The sequence below is a fragment of the Neovison vison genome, chromosome 6 (genome assembly GCF_020171115.1).
Source record: "Neovison vison isolate M4711 chromosome 6, ASM_NN_V1, whole genome shotgun sequence".
In the NCBI taxonomy this organism is placed as follows: Eukaryota; Metazoa; Chordata; class Mammalia; order Carnivora; family Mustelidae; genus Neogale; species Neogale vison.
Window position 1 is genome coordinate 42,448,339 of NC_058096.1, and position 17,929 is coordinate 42,466,267.

Consider the following 17,929-nt stretch of genomic DNA (forward strand, 5'->3'; position numbering starts at 1 on the left):
TTTAAAGTGAGCTTAATCAGACTCATCACTTCTGCCTATAATGAGGATTTACTCTTAGTCCTTTGACTGGAGAATTTTACCAGTAAGTAAAAAGGTAGGCATCACAGAAAGCTACTAGGTATACATAGAAACTTGTCATTTTGTCCCCTGTTGCTGTGGGTTTTACCTATGGACTAAACTGAAAGCATAAGGGGACAGAAAGTGGATGCAAAGGGCCACTTTAAAATCTAAGTTATGAAGAACAAAAGTGAAAGGCATTTGATCATAGTATTGAATTTGGGCAACTCGTAATAAACATTTTGAGCTGCTTTTCATATACATTTTATCACGCAGTTGATGGAGCTAAATATTTGTTTGACTTGAGGTATTACTGATTAGTGCCATATGTACAGTAATAGAGAATCCTTAGAAAAATTATGAAATATATATTCTTTTCCTGACTTTTTACCTCACCATGGTCATGAAGCCATTTTTCTGGGTCTGATAGCCTGGCACTTTCTAGTTTCTAGTCAGGCATATTAAATGTAAGTTATAATAACTTAAGAAGCTATCATATAATTAATATAGTTGTGTTGAGAAACACAGCTTTATTATTTAAAACTGATTTTTTCTTACTAATTATTTGAATTATTTAGTATCTCCCATCTTGCCCTCTCCAAAGAGGTCTTACACTTATTTTTAAATAAAAGGGATTTAAATAAATAAATAGATAGATAGATAGATAGATAGATTAATAAATAAATATAAATAAAAGGGATTTTACCCTTTCTAACTCCTGGCCACCTTGGGGGCTGTTCTTGATTGAGGCCATCCCACACCTAAGGCAGCAAGATGGCAGCCACAAAGTAGTCAAAAAAGTCACTGGAGTCAATCAACTCTAGGCTCCAACTTGTTTTGAAAAGTGGAAATTATATGCTGGGGTAGAAGCAGATCCTGAAAATGATCAGACACAGCAAAGCAAAACTAGTCGTCTTCACCAACTGCCTAGACTTGAGGACATCTGGAATAGAACACTGCCCTCTGTTGACCAAAACTGGTGCCCATCACTACAGTGGCAATGATACTGAACTGAGCCCAGTCTGTGGGAAATACCACAGAGTGCACCGTGGCTATCATCGATCCAGGGATTCTGATATCATTTGAAGCATGCCAGAACAGACTGGTGAAAAGTAAATCATGCAAAATTTTTCTTTAGTTTAACTGGCCAAAGCTTGTTTTAAAAAGATAAAAAATAAATAAAAGGAGTTTTAATCATTAAAAAGCAGAACCGAGCATTAAATAGTAGCGCCCTATATAACTGACTACATCATGGAAAACAATTTGTATTTGAACAAAGCTCTCTGGCCAACAAATGAGGGTCAATTTGAAAATGAAATTCTAGAGGCTTTGTTTTTGTGCCTTCTAAACCACATAATTAGCTATCTGGAAAGTATATAGAAAAACCATAATATATCAGTGCTTTAAGTAATCCCTAGTGGAAGCAACAAGAACATTTTAATACTTTCAGAGGAAATGCATCTAAATAAATTATGTGGTTTAATTATAGTTTAGATTTCTTACCTTCTCCCTCCCATAACTTACAAGAGAGTCAGAATCTATTTATTTTATTAAATGAATATTAACATGAGCGCTTAGTGGATTAGCATTTCTGCTCTTGCACCGTTATGAATCTGAGTGAATGATCTAGTGGTTGTAATTAAAACTGCGGTGGTGAAACCATACAGTATAAATGCATCTTTCAAGGTTTTCAAATTTTGCTTTTTCCTCCATCTGGCACTGTTGGAGAAAGGGACATAGTTAAGTCACTTCTGATCAAGTAAAAGATAAACATTCTCTTCTCCAATGCAAAAATGGAACCAGGAAAACAAAGCAGCCTGTTACCATTTTCAAGAAAGGCCTGAGAAAAAACTGGAATGTATCAATGAATGAAGTTGGATCTTTAGGAACCACTTCTTTCAAGCCTACTCTGTGGACTGCCTCGTGGCAAGTTTCTGGTCCTGCAAAGTAGTAAGTAAGACTTTCAACTTCTAATGAAGGACATTATTTTAAGGAATCTTGGGAATCCAGCCAAACTTCCTCTATTTAACAATAACAATAATAAAAATAATAAAAACAAACTCATAAATCACTTACTATGGACAATTTAATCTTCACATCAACCCAATAAGCCAGCCACTATTATCTCACTTTACAGATGGGGAAAGAGGCGCAGAGACAATAAGCAACTGAGCACAAACAGCTACTTAGTTATGGAACTGGTATTTCAACTAAACAGTCTGGGGTCACCTGGGTGGTACAGTTGGTTGAGCAGCCGTCTTTTGGTTTTGACTCGAGATCCAGCCTCTCGTAGGGCTCCACGCTCAGTGCAGAATCTGCTTCAGATTTTCTCACCCTCTCCTTCTGCCTCTCCTCCTCACGCTCTCTCTCTCTCTCTCTCTAAAATAAATCAAAAAATCTTTAAAAAATAAAATAAAATAAATAGTCTGGCTCCAGAATTCATATCCATAATAATAACAACACAATATTCCTCTCACGTTCTCTATTCTCTTAAATTTTAATGTCAATCCAAAGTGAATTTTAGACATAAAGTGTAACAGGATGAATGGTGCCCCTCCCCAAAGATAGACCTACGTCTTTATTCTTTAAACTGTAGGTGTTCCTTTTCTTGGAAAAAGAGACTTCTTGAGTGTAATTAAGTTATAGATCTTGTGATGAGATCACCCCAGATTATCTGGGTGCGCCTGAAATTTAATGGCAAGGACCACTGCAAGAGATGGATGGAGGCCCAGAGAAGACACACACTGAGGGGAGGCACTGTTAAGACCGAGACAGAAATCAGGTGACATGGTCACCAGCCATAAAAAAACAAGAAAGCCAACAGGCACCAGAAGTTGGAAAAGATAAGGAACGGATTCTCTTCTAGAGCCCCCAGAGGAAGCATGACCATGCCAGATCTGGACTCTCACCTCCAGAACTGTGAGACAATAAATTTCTGTGATTTTAAGCCACCAAGTCTGTGTTCCTTTGTTACAGCAGCTTCAGGAAACTGATACAGTAAATAAAGTGTTGCTTTGGGATGACGACACTGGAAACACATTTTGAGAAACTATTACTTAGTAGTATGCTGGAGCCAGCCCAGACAGACTTGCAAGAGTTGATTTATGAATATTTGAGAATTTCCCAAGCTCATCATTAAAGTGCTAAAAATCAAGTGTCCCCTCACCCCCTCTGAGTCACTTTGCCTCCTCTACTTTAGGCAGTGCTGGGGCTAAGAGGTTCTTTCTTGCCCTGGGTCTCGTCTTTTCAGTCCTCACTCACTGAGACTAGCAACACTCTGGATTCTGGCAATAGGAAAGATTTCCTTTGTTCAGGAGAAGCATCTTACCCCCTTTAGCAAATTTTGATTATTACTGTTAGTGTGTATGGGGAGCAGAAGATGTTTGCATAAGCAGGATAGGAATATGAAGTGTTGCTAACCAGGACGACAGAGGCTTTTATAATAGACCTGTTAGAAAAGCTGGGTAAGTGTTGGCACATTCAATCCCTCCCCCCAGCTTCTCTCCACTGGTCTCAGACACCCAAATACTTCTAATCTAAGATCAGCTTCATATTTTACAGGATAGAACAATAAAATCAGAAAGTGGGGTAATTTACAAAAGAACCAATCATTTTTTTTTAAAAGATTTTATTTATTTATTTGACAGAGAGAAATCACAAGTAGTCAGAGAGGCAGGCAGAGAGAGAGAGAGGGAAGCAGGACTCGATCCCAGGACCCTGAGACCATGACCTGAGCCGAAGGCAGCGGCTTAACCCACTGAGCCACCCAGGCGCCCCAGAACCAATCATTTAAATAAGTTTTACCAAGCCTCTCCAAAGCAATATAAAGTCAAGAGAAAATCTGATACTGCAGTCCAACAAGGGTAGTTTTAAGTAACAGGCAGTTACTTAAGAATAGGTAACTTTTTAAGGGTGGTTTTAGCCATAACAGGTAGAGCATGAAACCACAGAAGAGCTGGTCTCAGCAGATTCCCCTGCCAAAGCAGTACTTCCTACCCAATGGAGGAAGATAATCTAGAAAAGCATTCTCAGCTAGAGTAAGTGTGATGCCAAAAATTTGCTTTGTTTTAAAAGCATACACACTTTCAGACTTTTATTTCTGTATGAAAAGCATATTTAAAGTTAGGGGGTTTTTTATACAACTATTATTTTTATAAAGTGTATATATTACATGTTAGAGTAAGTTACTTTTCTTATGGTAGAAGAGGGATTTGGGGGGGGTTGGTACGTGTTTTTAATTAAATCAGAAACATGAGAAACATAGAAATATAAAACATAAGTTAAAAATGGGTTGTTGAGGGGTGTCTGGGTGGCTCTGTTGTTAGGAGTCTGCCTTTGACTCAGGTCACGATCCCAGGGTCCTGGAATTGGGCCCCATATTGGGCTCCCTCCTCGGCGAGAAGCCTGCTTTTCCCTCTCTCACTCCCCCTGCTTGTGTTCCTTCTCTCACTCTCTCTCTCTCTCTGTCAAATAAATAAATGAATAAAATCTTTTAAAAAATGGGTTATAGAAATATAACTTTTACTCTATAAGGAAGCCTCCTTAGAAACAATAGAAAGCTTTATTTCATAGTGGGCATGTGCAGGTGTGGCCAGGACCCCTTCTTTGCCGTTGCTTGCACACCCCCATCCACCTTGCTTCATGGGCGAGGCATGTTTCCGTGATGTACCTTAAAATCACCTGCAGAGTTTTAAAACTCTATGCCCAGACTGCACACCAAACTGATTAAATTAGAATCCTGGGCTAGAGGTTAGAGCCTTGAGGGTGAAAGGAAGGGAAAGGGAGGTTAAATGATCAGTATTTTTAAGGGTCTGCAGGTGATTTCACTGTACAGCCAGGTTTGAAAACCACTGGTCAGAGGTAAGTCCACCGTTGTCTCCTTCCCACCATTTTTGATGGTTCAGAATAAATACTTGACCCAGGCTGGGCGAGTCAAATATTTCCCTCAGAATTCTGGAACTGAGGATGAAAGATAAAAATTATTATTATTCTGCTATTTCTGAGCTGTATATGACACGAACATGTAAATTCAGAAAAGGTTGGCAGCCATATTCCATGATGTCCCAACTGAACAGTTGAAGAAACCAGTGTGTATTATTATGACAAACCATAGCTGTTCAGAGAGAAACAGCCACGAGAAACAATGTGAGGAAACTGCCTTAGTTCACTACAGGAATCCCATCCCTAAGAATAGTTTTTATTCCTTAAATTCCATAAGTTAGCCAAATACCTTTCCAAAAATTCTCTTTTTGCCTCCAACTGAATTCCTGCTACTTGCAACCAATAGAATCCTAACTCATTTATGGCAGAAACTGAGGAGCATTTTATGTTAAGTAGAGAGATCGTAATTTATTTATTTATTTATCTATCTATCTATCTATCTATTTATTAAGAGCTTTCTAAGAGAGCTTACTGTGCCAGATATGAAAGCTGACTTAGAGCACTTTTAAGAGACCCTGCTGCATGGAACACAATTTACTGAGAGCTGAAACTGGTATCTCCCTAGAGGCATCTGGGATTCCCCCCAGCCAGTGACTCAGCACCATCACGGTATTTTTGCCAGGTCACTCTTGCCTGATGCAGAAATCTGCTGAAAGACAACAGGGCCAAGCATTCCTCATTGACCTAGCAGAAACTTTCTCAGAACTGCACTGAGATATGAGACTCTTCCTATCAACGTACTTCTTTCTCTCCTTGTACAGGACTCAGACAATGCCTGGCTACCTGAGGCTTCTCCCTTCCCATTCCTGCTCTCTCTCACTTTTCCCTTCACAGGTAATTCTCCCAATAAATCTCTTGCCTGTGGTATTAGTTTGCTAAGACTCCCATAATAAAATACTATGTCCCAAGTGACTTAAACAACAGAAATTTGTTTTCAAATTATTCTGGGGACTGGAAGTCCAAAGACCAATGGTATCAGCAGGTCTGGTTGCTCCTAGGGCCTCTCTCTTCTTTGGCTTGCTTTGTCCTCATATGGGTTTTCCTCTGTGTGCATACCCAGGTGTGTGTGTCTCTCTCTTATAAGAACAGCACTTGTATGGGCTTAGGGTCCCACTCTTACAACCTCACTTAACCTTAATTACCTCCTCAGATGCCCATCGCCGAATACAGCCACATTAGGGTTTAGGGCTTTAACATATGAATTTTGTGGACATGCAATTCAGTTCACAGCCCCTGTCTATTCCCTCTTGGAATCTGCTTCTTGAAGCTTCCAAACTAAGGCACTGAGCAGAGTAAAGGGACTTGGTTAAACAAATAGTGAGCCCTGCATCCATGAAGGTATTCAGAGAGAACTTGAAAGATCACTTCTCAGTGATATCATTGGGTCCTACTAATTAGGTTTCTATCTGAATTCCAGACCCACATTACTTTTTTTTTAATTAAACATGAACAATATAAAAGGTAACCTGAAATCTGGGAATACCAGGGTAAAAGCTGGTTTAAATTAAGCCATGATATGCAAAGAGTCATAGAAGATACTTTTGCTTTCTGCATTTAACCTCTATAGCTCTTTCTTTTCCATGACCATGTTTGGACATAGGTGGAAGGATCTTCACTCACATAGCCCAAGCACCTAGAACAAAGTTTGGCATATTATATGTGTTCCACAAATACTTGTTGAATGAATGAATGTATTATGGCCTTCTAAACACGTCCATAGTTACTGCATCTAGTGGGTGCTCAGATTCTGTATGTTAAAAAGAATTGTGCTGGGGGCTCCTGGGTGGCTCAGTGGGTTAAGTCTCTGCCTTAGGCTCAGGTCATGATCTCAGGTTCCTGGAATCCAGCCCGTGCATTGGCTCTCGGCTCAGGAAGGAACCTGCCCCGCCCCCCCCCAACCCCTGCCTTCCTCTCTGCCTACTTGTGATCTCTGTCTGTCAAATAAATAAAATCTTTAGGAAAAAAAAAAAAAGAATTGTGTTGGAGAATTATAATGGTAATGATGTGAATAAGAGATCAGAAGCTAGTGATTTTACAGATTATTTTCTCCCTTCCTTGCTTATCCTGGAAAGTTCAGCCCTGAAAACAGAGTTAACTAAGAAATCTGGGAAGTTTCCTCACAATGATATATGGTTGCATAGCCTTTGAAAGCCCCCCAGGTAGTTCTCTAGGGTGGACAATCTGGTCACCAGGAAAACTTGATGGCATCATGGCAATAGCTTTCAGGTAATCAGGGCCTGTAAGGCTTAGTCTTCCTTATTAGAAAGGAAGAAAGGAATAGAGTTGGAAGAAAGGAAAGGCAGGAAGGAGGAAGACATCCTTGCTTTCTTTCTTTCTTTTTTTTTTTTTAAAGGATTTTTTATCTATTTATTTGACAGAGATCACAAGTAGGCAGAGAGGCAGGCAGAGAGAGAGAGAAGGAAGAGGCTCCCTGCTGAGCAGAGAGCCCGATGCGGGACTCAATCCCAGGACCCTGAGATCATGACCTGAGCCGAAGGCAGCGGCTTAACCCACTGAGCCACCCACGTGCCCACATCCTTGCTTTCTTGGAGGGAGATTCGTGACCTCATGCCATGCTCCATGCACAGAGCTCTTGTGATGCTAGACTGATCTAATGAGTGAAATAACAGTTTCTGCCTACCAGCTACAGATGCCTGGTCTTTTCAGGCATTTCTAGAGTATTTTACACAACAAAGGGAAAAGTAGGTATACCAGGGAGAATGAGGGTCAGCTCAAAGTGGCCTGGCATGAGAAAAATTTCTTTGAATGCTACTGTTTCTAGTTTCATATGCATTTGCCAAAGTCTTTCAAGAGAAAGGTCAGCAGCAAGTTTCGTGCTTTGGAAGTTTCTGGGAAAATGTGGTGCCTGAAAGAAAAACAACAACAGTACTTACAATTTCCAGACTAATTATTCTCCATATTTTGGGGGCTATAACAAAGACAGAGGAATGTCAGAAACGTAGAGGAGTTCTTATGACTGCAGGTTTAAAAGTTCTCACTGTTCTAACGTCCACCTCACACCATGTTGAAAAGAGCTCTCTCTCCTCTGCATTTCCCCAGACGTAATCTCCCTTGGTGACAACTCCCTTAGGTGAAAACTGGCTAAGCCCCCAATTTCAAAGAGGTCAGAAACAAGGCAGGAAAATGTCAGTGATAGTGGTTGTAAGCCCTTCCACCCATTCCTGGCAGAATGTTACAAGATCATCCTCATGAATCCCTATAGAGGATTCCTTGATGATTGACTTTGGGGACACTTTGGGATGGATACCTCCTAGCAGCTATCTGGTCAAGCTACCTGGATGCCCCTACCAAGCAGCTACCTCCACCTCCTAGGCATAGAACATCATCTCCACACCAAGTCTTAAGGACGCCATCCTCACCTTGGATAAAGTAGCTGAGTCTCCTCTCCTTCTACTTGACTCACTCTGTAGTTCTCTATCCCCTTCTTTTTCCCTTTTAATTGTTACTATGTTCTTCTTGTTTCTGCTTTCTCTTCCCAGACATATTCTTCTGTTATTTTGATGTCTGCCTATTTTCTGTTTTTCTTCTGGCACTCTTTCCCTCTTTCTTTCCATTTATATTTGTTCCTTTTCTCTGTCTATGCTTGGTTCATCTTTCTCTTTTTTTTTTCTTTCTATTCCCATCTAGTCTTTTCTATTTCTCCCTTTCATCTTTCCTAAATTTACCTTTTTCACTTTTTCCTTTTATTTTCTTATAAATTTTTATCTCTACTTCATTATCTCAGTCTCTTTAATTTCTATTTAATTTCTTTAATTCTCAGACGTCACTACTAATGTCACCGACCCCTACCTGTCTAAAAAAAGTAGGTATTCCATTTCATTTTGCATTTTTTTCTCTATCTCTAGCTTATCCTCTTCACCCAGTATCTTTCTGTATCCTTTGCTTCTTTTTCCTTTTCCTCTTTATTTTCTATTGTACAAAATCTTTAACTGAATCTGCTTTCATACCTTTCTCATCTCCTCTCATTTGGTTTTCTCTTTCTTGTCCTTTTCTCTCCTCCTGATTTTGTTCACGAACACTGACTCATACCTGTTTCTCTCCCTTTCTCCTATCTCTAGCTTCCCCTCATTTTTTGCATTACGTCTGCCCTACCACATGTGTACGTGTGAACTCACATGCATATGGGAGACAAGAGGAGACAAAAGGGAGTGCATGAGGCTGGGAAGAACCCAGAGGGTGACTCTGTGGTTTGCTACCTGGTTTTCAATGGGAATCTTCTGATTCAGTTGTCTGTAATGGGGCCAATGAATCTAATACGCATCTCAGATTAAGATCCACTGGTTTAATGATGAAAGCCCTTGAAAGCTAGGATTAATTATCTGTACTTCATGCAATAATCAGTAGGGGAAATCAGGGACATTTTGAGAATTGTTGTGAAATACGATCTCTGTGTGAGAGGTTATCTGAAAATACTATGGGAAAGAGGACTTGGAAGCAGAGAAATGGAACTTCATATATATTTCATTGGGCCTAATTCAAATAGCACTTCACTAAACTTCCATGTGTAACCCATTTCTTCCTCCCTAGAGCCCTCTGTATACAGTTTATTTCTCTGTTGCAGCTGTTACCAAATTCAGGCTCATATTTGAGTCCCATTTCTGTGCTATCTCCTAGCTAGACTGAATCTCTTGATGGCAGGACTACAGCATCTTCTCCATTGTTTTCCTAGGACAATACGTAGCCCAGAGTTCTAATTACAAAAGTTTTCAGAGCCATTGTCAGCATTTCCTTAATTTAATTAAACAATACCACATTTGTCTTCAAAACCATTAAATTGATGATATTATCGTCATCTGAGAATCAAAGACACAGCAAGTTATATGTAGAGCTGAGGATAGAATTTGTTCATTCCAAAAATTAGTATTTACTGAGTGATGGGTTGACCAGTAAGAACAGAGGAGCAGTATAGAGTTACGAATTTGGGCATGGACTCTTGTTTCAGACATCCCTGCCTGGTAACCTGCTAGGTACATGTACAAAGAGGCTTCAACTGTATCTATATTCTAGAACAGCCTGCTGTTAGTCCTGTGTGGCTGCCTTGTACATGCTGAGCTGCCTCAATGAGACACTCATCTCTGAAAGCTCCAGCTTTGACTCCAGAGTTCAATACTTTTCTGTTTAATTAAATTTTTATATTTATTATATTTATTACTTATATAAAATGTTACTGTTTTATAATTATTTATTATTTGGGAACTCCAGATAATAACATTAGAGTCTCTGTCATTTAAATATTGGTCCAGTCACCCTTCTCTTAAGATCAACTTGAAGAGGATCAGATAGATCAGATGGTTTTTCCATCTGGAGACTAGTTACAAAATGAGATTTTAGACTCCCCCATTTAAACCTTTAGCAGAAAAGAGGGTTTCTCTTAAGATCAGATTATCAAATGAAAATTCTCTGGGAAAGCCTGAAGCCAGGTATAGCAAGTAGCCCGTGTGTAAGATCATTGCCAGATGACTCCCGTTGTAACACCTCCCCTCTCATCTTGCTAAGTCATATGTACATGCATATCGAACAGAGATGAAACTTATAAATGGGTCTCTGGACCCTCTTTGAAGATCACTGCATGTTGAAAGTTTTCCATTTCTAATGGTAAGTGTGGAACTGATCCCTATAGTTGTCTTTTTATCTGGGCATTATTAAACAAGAATCACAGAACTCCTCCCCGAAGAAAATTCATTTTTCCCTCATTTCCTTTCTTTTTTTTTTTTTCCTTTTCATAGGCTTTCAGTTTTTCTACTTTTTTGCTTTTTTACATCAGTGTAATTGTCAATAGTTGCTTGCTGAAATTCATCACCCACAGTACACGGTGGTAAATTGGGAGAAAGATTACATCGAGTATGATGAACTAGCACAATTCTGGGCAGGTGTCAAACACTCAATACATTATCACCTTTGCTTTTCTTCCCTTTCTGAGCTCCAATCTATAACTCAACCATAGCTTCTGATCATGTATTTGATCTTTATATCTTTCAACTAAAGAGCCACTGTGCTGCAGAAAGACTTCCATGGATGCTGTATGATTTTATGTTACATTTAAAGAGTTGACAAAATATAGATATTATTCACATAAATGTTTGCATTACACTCCAGTTTATTGTTTTACATGATATAAAATATCTATAGTAGAAAAAAAGTTTATTTTCTAAAACTACTAATGAAACACCTGAGCCATACCGAACGTGACTGGTAGGTCTGGGAGTGATAAAACTGCCACTTGGAAGGCATTACCAACAAGTACGTGGCACCCTGAACCTCCTTACTCCAAAGAAACAGTATTAACTATGTGCCTCTGTCATTATCCTTTCATTATACCTGATCTAGCTTTCAGAGTTCTTTTTGTCCTTCAACAATCACATCTGGCAATTGGGTCTAGTACTTAAAGTTGGACTCAAGGAATACTATGCAATTCCATGTTATTCTTTCTATCATTTGTTCTTTCCATCTTAGGTTCTGCCTTTTCTAATCTTGAGCTTGAGTAACCCACAGCCAAACTTAAGGACTGTCCCCATCCCATGTTTCTACACCCATTCCAGCACAATCTAGTATCTCATCCTCATAAAATCCAATTACTAAGCAGCAAGATTCATTTGTTTCCGTGAAAATATGTCCCACTTGTTTTGTAATTCAAGAAAGCTACTGGTTCAAATGCAAAGCTAAGTGAAAATTCCCCTGAAGAACTGTTTTTGGGGTAAAGCTTTAAAGCCTTCCACTCAATTCTTTCTTAATAGGCCACTGTCTCTCCTTCTGCCCTCATTAGGGAAAAACAAAAATAAATAAAAAGAGTATCTGCTATGATCAATAGTATTTAGTCACATGCACTTTTGTTTGAGTTTACTTCCTTGCCTTCCAAAAAACACAGATATTTATTTCAGCACTAGCTCCTGGTGATAAAACTAAATTTTACTTTGACAAACATAAAAATGAGGAAATGTCATTTGTGCAAAAAATTCAAATTAGAAATGTTTATGTAATTCATTATTTAATTTCTAGGCAGCAATAGAGGTAAGAATTCTTAAATGTGATTTGTACCATCAGAGGTTCTTGTTCTTCTAGAAAAAGGACCTTTTTTAAAATTCCAGGAAAGTCAAAGTACCATAAAATAATCAAGGTCTGAACATTACAGGTAAAGCCCTTCCGCTATTATTGAAACATAAGTATAATTACACATAGGAAAAATATATTATCAGCACAGGAAAGAAGCCTTAAGAATTCTTTGTGTTGTTTGAAACTGTTGGACATGAGTGAGCTCTAATGTCATTATGCTTAGAAACGGCTTCATCCAGATCCAACTGGACACCATTAATGTTCACTTCCATACAGCCATTATAAAAGGCATTCACTGGTGTGGCATTGAATGGAATATCTGTAAAAACAGAATATTAAAATATTAGCCCAAGACTTCTGGCATCTTGTTTGCTTATAATTAGAGAAACTATTCAGACTTCCCATATCCAACCAAATTCTAATCATAAAGGAAAAATCAATAATGCAATTATTCAATAAATTTATATTAAGTGACTCCTATGTATATAAGGTATTGTGCCTCGCACTGGATTCAGTATATCAAGAGTTCCTCTGATTTCATAAACATAATTAGTATCATTCAAACCTAAGATAGATAAAAACACTTCAAAAAGAATTAAAAAGAGCATATTCTTCCCTGTGATGTTCTATTTTATTATCTTCCTTTTAAATTTGAGCAACAATTTAAGCATTGTTAAATCATTTTTTTCAACTCCAAACTATAGCTACCTGGAAATCTTTTTAAAATGCCATGATAAATTCATCTCTTTTATTACTGCTGGAATAAAAGAGATTTCTCTATTTTCCCAAAAACAGCTTCTTGCTGAGCCTACAATGGCAGGTCATGATAGGGAATTCATTTTATATACTGTTTGGTGTTCAAAAAAATAATTTTAACAATGTTTCAGTGACTAGTTTAGAGCCTTTGGTCCTTTTGAAACTTTCACTCTCCCCATCAGACTTAATACTTGGGTAACACCCTTGAATTCCTAAGAACTATGGTTCATCTTAATAACATCCATCTCTCCACTTGCTTCTTTTTTTGGCACTCCTCCCCCATGAATTTAGTTCCCAATGGACATTTTTCAGCCTTAATCTTCTTTCTTAGTACCTTATGCAAAAAACATACAGTTCAAATTTTCCACCTTTGTCAATGCAGTGAATAAAATCTATACTTTTCTAGGGGCTCACAGCATTCTTTATGAAACCCTTTCAAGTCTAGCTGAGCATCAGGATTATGCCACTATTATAAAAATCCCCAGAATCATCAATTTCCCCTGACTTTTAATTCATAGCATGCGACTGAATATACTTATTTTGCATATCAACTGGTAATTTACCTATCCCACTGTTTACACTCCTAATATCTCAATTGTCGGTTGCCCTCAGTTTTCCTCACTATTTTTCTAAACACATCTTGCCTGAAGTCATCTTCAGTGCTGGTGCCAAAGTCCTAGAACGATTAATATTTGATAGCTTTACTTCTTTTCAACTCTTGTATTGTCTGATTTACTAAAATGGCATTCAACTAATTTGCAAATAAGGTAGTAGGTAGATTTCAATATAGAATTCATTCCTTTGAACTATAATTATGCTTCTAATAAGTGACCACAGTAACTTAAGTAACTTTCTAATAATTAACCACGCTGACTTATCTATTTATCTATCTATCCATAACTTTTAGAGTATCCCTTACCTCTGTTCCACAAAAACCCAGATAAAATTTCCATATATGAAAAATGAAGCCCCTGAACAATTAAAAGTAAGAAAATCAAGATTCCTGGAGCACCTGGGTGGCTCAGTGGGTGAAAGCCTCTGCCTTCGGCTCAGATCATGATCCCAGGGTCCTGGGATCAAGCCCCACATTGGGTTCTCTGCTCAGCAGGGAGTCTGCTTCCCCCCCCCCTCTGCCTGCCTCTCTGCCTACTTGTGATCTCTGTCTGTCAAATAAATAAATAAATCTTTAAAAATAAATAAACAAACAAATAAATAAATAAAGGTTCCTAGAAGTCCAGACATCAAACTCAGAATTTTCCTTACAAGAATAACCTGCAAATGATATTTGAAAATATTTCTCAAAAATTTTCTGCCTCAATCACTTTTTGCCACTTAAAGTAAAGTGTTGACACCAATTTCGTATTTTCCACTATTAATTGGAGATGCATGTGCTTTTCCTCCGGTTCTCCCTATCTTAGGGTAAATGGAATCTCCACCCATGCAATTGCTCATGCTGGGTATCTAAGAAAGAGATCCTGATACCTGCCTTTCAGTCCTTAAATCCTATTAATGTTGTTTCTCACATATAGCTCCCATCTAACCATCGTGCCCCACCCTTCACTGCCATCATCCTAGTCCAGCAGCTTCCTCATGTGTGAACATGGGGATAATAATAGCACCTGCCTCACAGGTCTGTTTTGGTTATTAAGTAAGTCAGTCCCTCTGAAGCACTCTGAACAATGCCTGACTGTTTATTACACACTGATTGATGGTAGCGGAGGTGTCGCCTCTGTTACTGTTACTGCTTCTCCATCTGGGCTACTTCAGCAGCCCACAGCTCATCTCATCCCCTTCTGTCTCCTGCCTGTCCATCTCCATCCATCACATAGGGTGGGTTTTTAAAATGACAATATGGATACACCCTTTCTCTGTCTAAATTTTTTTTATTAAAGATTTTATCTATTTATTTGAAAGAGAGAGAGGGAAAAAGAGAGAGAGAATGCAGAGGGAGAAGCAGACTTTCTGCTGAGCAGAGAGCCCAATGCGGGGCTGGATCCAAGGACCTGGGATCATGACCTGAGCCAAAAGCAGATGCTTAACCGACTGAGCCACCCAGGCACCCCCACTTTTTAAAAGACTTCCATGGCTCTTGTAACAAGAGTCAGGACCCCAAACCAGGTCTACAACCCGCCATGCCCCATGCACCCAGTTCTCAGCCTCACTACCATCTCCCTTGCTCAAAGGGTTTGAGCGTCTTCTATATTTTCCTCAAGTGTATCCACCCCCATTTTGCCCACACACAGACCTTTCCTTTATTTGCATATTAATTCCAATTCCCACCCAACCACTTGGTTAAATTTAATCCTTCAATTTACCATATTTATATCTTAGCCTTTTCTTCAGAGAGCTCATTCCTGGCCTGCATGACCAGGCCAAGTCCCCATTTTTAGGCTCCGAAAGCAATTCATACTTTTCTTTCATACAAGTTATCATCACAGTTTAATTATTCTGATATTATCCTAATTGGTTATTTGTCATCTGCCTCTGAACTAGACCGTAAAAGGCTTAGCAGCAGAGATCATATCTATTTGCTTATTACTATACCCCTACTACCTAGGATGTAGGTTCTTAATAAATAAAAGGTAAATGATGAATGAATTAAAGAATAAAGATTGAACTCACAAGACTATTGTGAAGATGAACTGAAATAATAAACACTTTCTGACTAGGATAGCCAGATACAACAAAAGTTGGTTAAGTTTTAGTTCACCATTAAGAAATAAATAAACAGGGACACTGGGGTGGCTCAGTGGGTTAAAGTCTCTGCCTTCGGTTCAGGTCATGATCTCAGAGTCCTAGGATTGAGCCCCGCATTGGGCTCTCTGCTCAGCAGAAAATCTGCTTCCCCCTCTCTCTCTGCCTGCCTCTCTGCCTACTTGTGATTTCTCTTTCTGTCAAATAAATAAACAAAATCTTAAATCAATAAATAAATAAGTAAAATATACCAATAAAACATCAATATAAATTTTCAGGAAAAAAAATGGATACTGGAATTTTGTCTTCCTTTTACTAAGATTACACATTTAAAATAGTATCAATTTGATTTAAAAAGTAAAAAAAAGGAAAAAGAAAAAGAAAAATGTATGAAGCTACCTGGAAGACCACCCAGGTAAGTGGTCACTGTCCCTTTCATTGCTTCGTCCAAAACAGCCAACTGTCTTTGAAGGTTTTCAGAGGACATAGTGTCTTTTTTAAGTGGAGTGAACAGCTCCAGATTGTTTCTGTTGACTCTCAATTCCAGATAGAATGGTTGATTGGAACACAGACTTACGGCCTCCATCCGATACATTACCGTATTTTCAACGGATACTAGGATATCCTGAAAAACAGAGCAAAGATTCAATATAAGCAAGTATTTATGGTATTGCCACTTAAGAGGGACTTTTGAGTCACATCATAATTTTAAAAAATACATTAGTTTTACAAATTTCAGGTCCAGCTAAGATACAAATGGACAGTGGTTTCTGAAATTTCAGTACACCAAGTTGTTTTACCAAGGATGGGAACCTAAAGTACAGTCTTAAGGTGCTCGCTTCGGCAGCACATATACTAAAGTACAGTCTTAAGCACTATTTTTCTGTTTGTGAGCCTTCCTAACTTCAAAACTTACATGTGAAAAACGAAGGAGTTGAATCACTCTTTGTTGGGGAAAGGGCTTGGAAAATTTCAAATGCTTGAGTAAGCACATGCCAGCAAAACTGAAAGGTTTCTGTGTGCCACACAAGCAATCCTGTAAGACTTGGGACAAAATGAGGGGAAAAGTCCTGAGAGAGGAAAGCCAGGGATCATCAGCAGTAAGTTACAGAGTATCTACCAGAAGATATTTAAAAGAGAAAATGTATTTGTTTTGCTGAACTTTTCAAACTGCTGAGACACAAAATCACTCAACTTGTTGACAGTGATCTATGCATATAACTTACATGTGGATAGAGGAAATGTAAAAAGAATAAAATCAAGGGGCACCTGGGTAGCTCCTGAATCAGACCTTGGAAATAAGCCAGCAAAAAGTAATAATAATGGACATTTTTGAGGCAGTTAAGCATCTGCCTTCGGATCAGGTCATGTTCTAAGGGTCCTAGTGTAGAGCCCCACATCTGGCTCCCTGCTCAGGGTTGTGGTGGTAGGCAGGGGGGAGCCTACTTCCCCCCCTCACTGCCTCTCCCCACCCCTGCTTGTTCTTGTTCTCTCTCTCAAATAAATAAATAAAATCTTAAAAAAAAAAAAAAAAAAAACTAGGAACATGGGTGTTATGAGATGGTAGAAAGATAGTCTGAAGTATTTACTTAGGAATCTAAGCCTATACGTTGCAAATACCAGTTATTTGAGGAAATCTGTCACTGTTACCTATCCATATCCTTGAACTCACTAATAATCTTAAAATGGTTCCAGAATGATCAACAGTATGTGGAATTATGTTATGAAATATTGCACACAGATCTTGAGAAGGTAATTTGACATGAAAAAAAAAAAAAAGGAGCCACGGACTCAAACACAGAAAAGATAAAATAAATAACAAAGACAAGGCATACATTAATCTCCTCTACTGGAGGGATATAGTGCTGAAGACAGGATTTCCATTTTGTTTAAAAAAAAAAAAAAAGCTGGAATCTAAATGCAGTGAGTTCCTGTGGTAAATTGGAGCTGAAAACTGGGCAAGATCTCCTTAGGTGGCTTATGCTTAACCACTAGACACTCCCTGCAATCATCATTAAGCTGAAAACAACACACCTTTTTATTGCTACAGACATCATTCAATTACATCCTTCTGTCTAAAAGCTACAGAGAACATCCAAGCCAACCTTGGCATAAACACAAGCTTCTGGCCGTAACTTGTTGGAATCCAGTGTAGATGACACATGGTCAGAACTATTAGTCTCAAGTAAAAGGCTGAATAATACAGATCTTCTGATAATGCTCATGTTTCCTTTTATCCTAGAGTCTTTTCCTGTTCTTCCTCCTATTTTCAAATTACAGTTGCCAGCAAGAAGCCAGGTGGACTGGTTTCAGTTTTCTCCAGTCCTTCCTAGTTTACTCATGGGAGAAAAGATTAAGACTGCCAGAGAACACAAAACATTATAATTAGGCACAGAATAGCTGAGACTGA

General features: G+C 38.6%; 1 protein-coding gene across 1 annotated transcript in view; it reads right to left on the minus strand.

Annotated features, from left to right (window-relative positions):
- Positions 1–11,987: 11,987 nt before the first annotated feature.
- Positions 11,988–17,929, minus strand: part of PROS1 (protein S) — a 65,631-nt gene continuing 59,689 nt past the window's right edge. The window contains exons 14-15 of the mRNA XM_044251174.1: positions 15,919–16,144; positions 11,988–12,388 (exon numbers count right to left, since the gene is read on the minus strand). Coding sequence (XP_044107109.1) covers positions 12,228–12,388; positions 15,919–16,144 — 387 coding nt within the window. The 3' untranslated portion in view covers positions 11,988–12,227. The remainder of the gene's footprint in view (positions 12,389–15,918; positions 16,145–17,929) is intronic.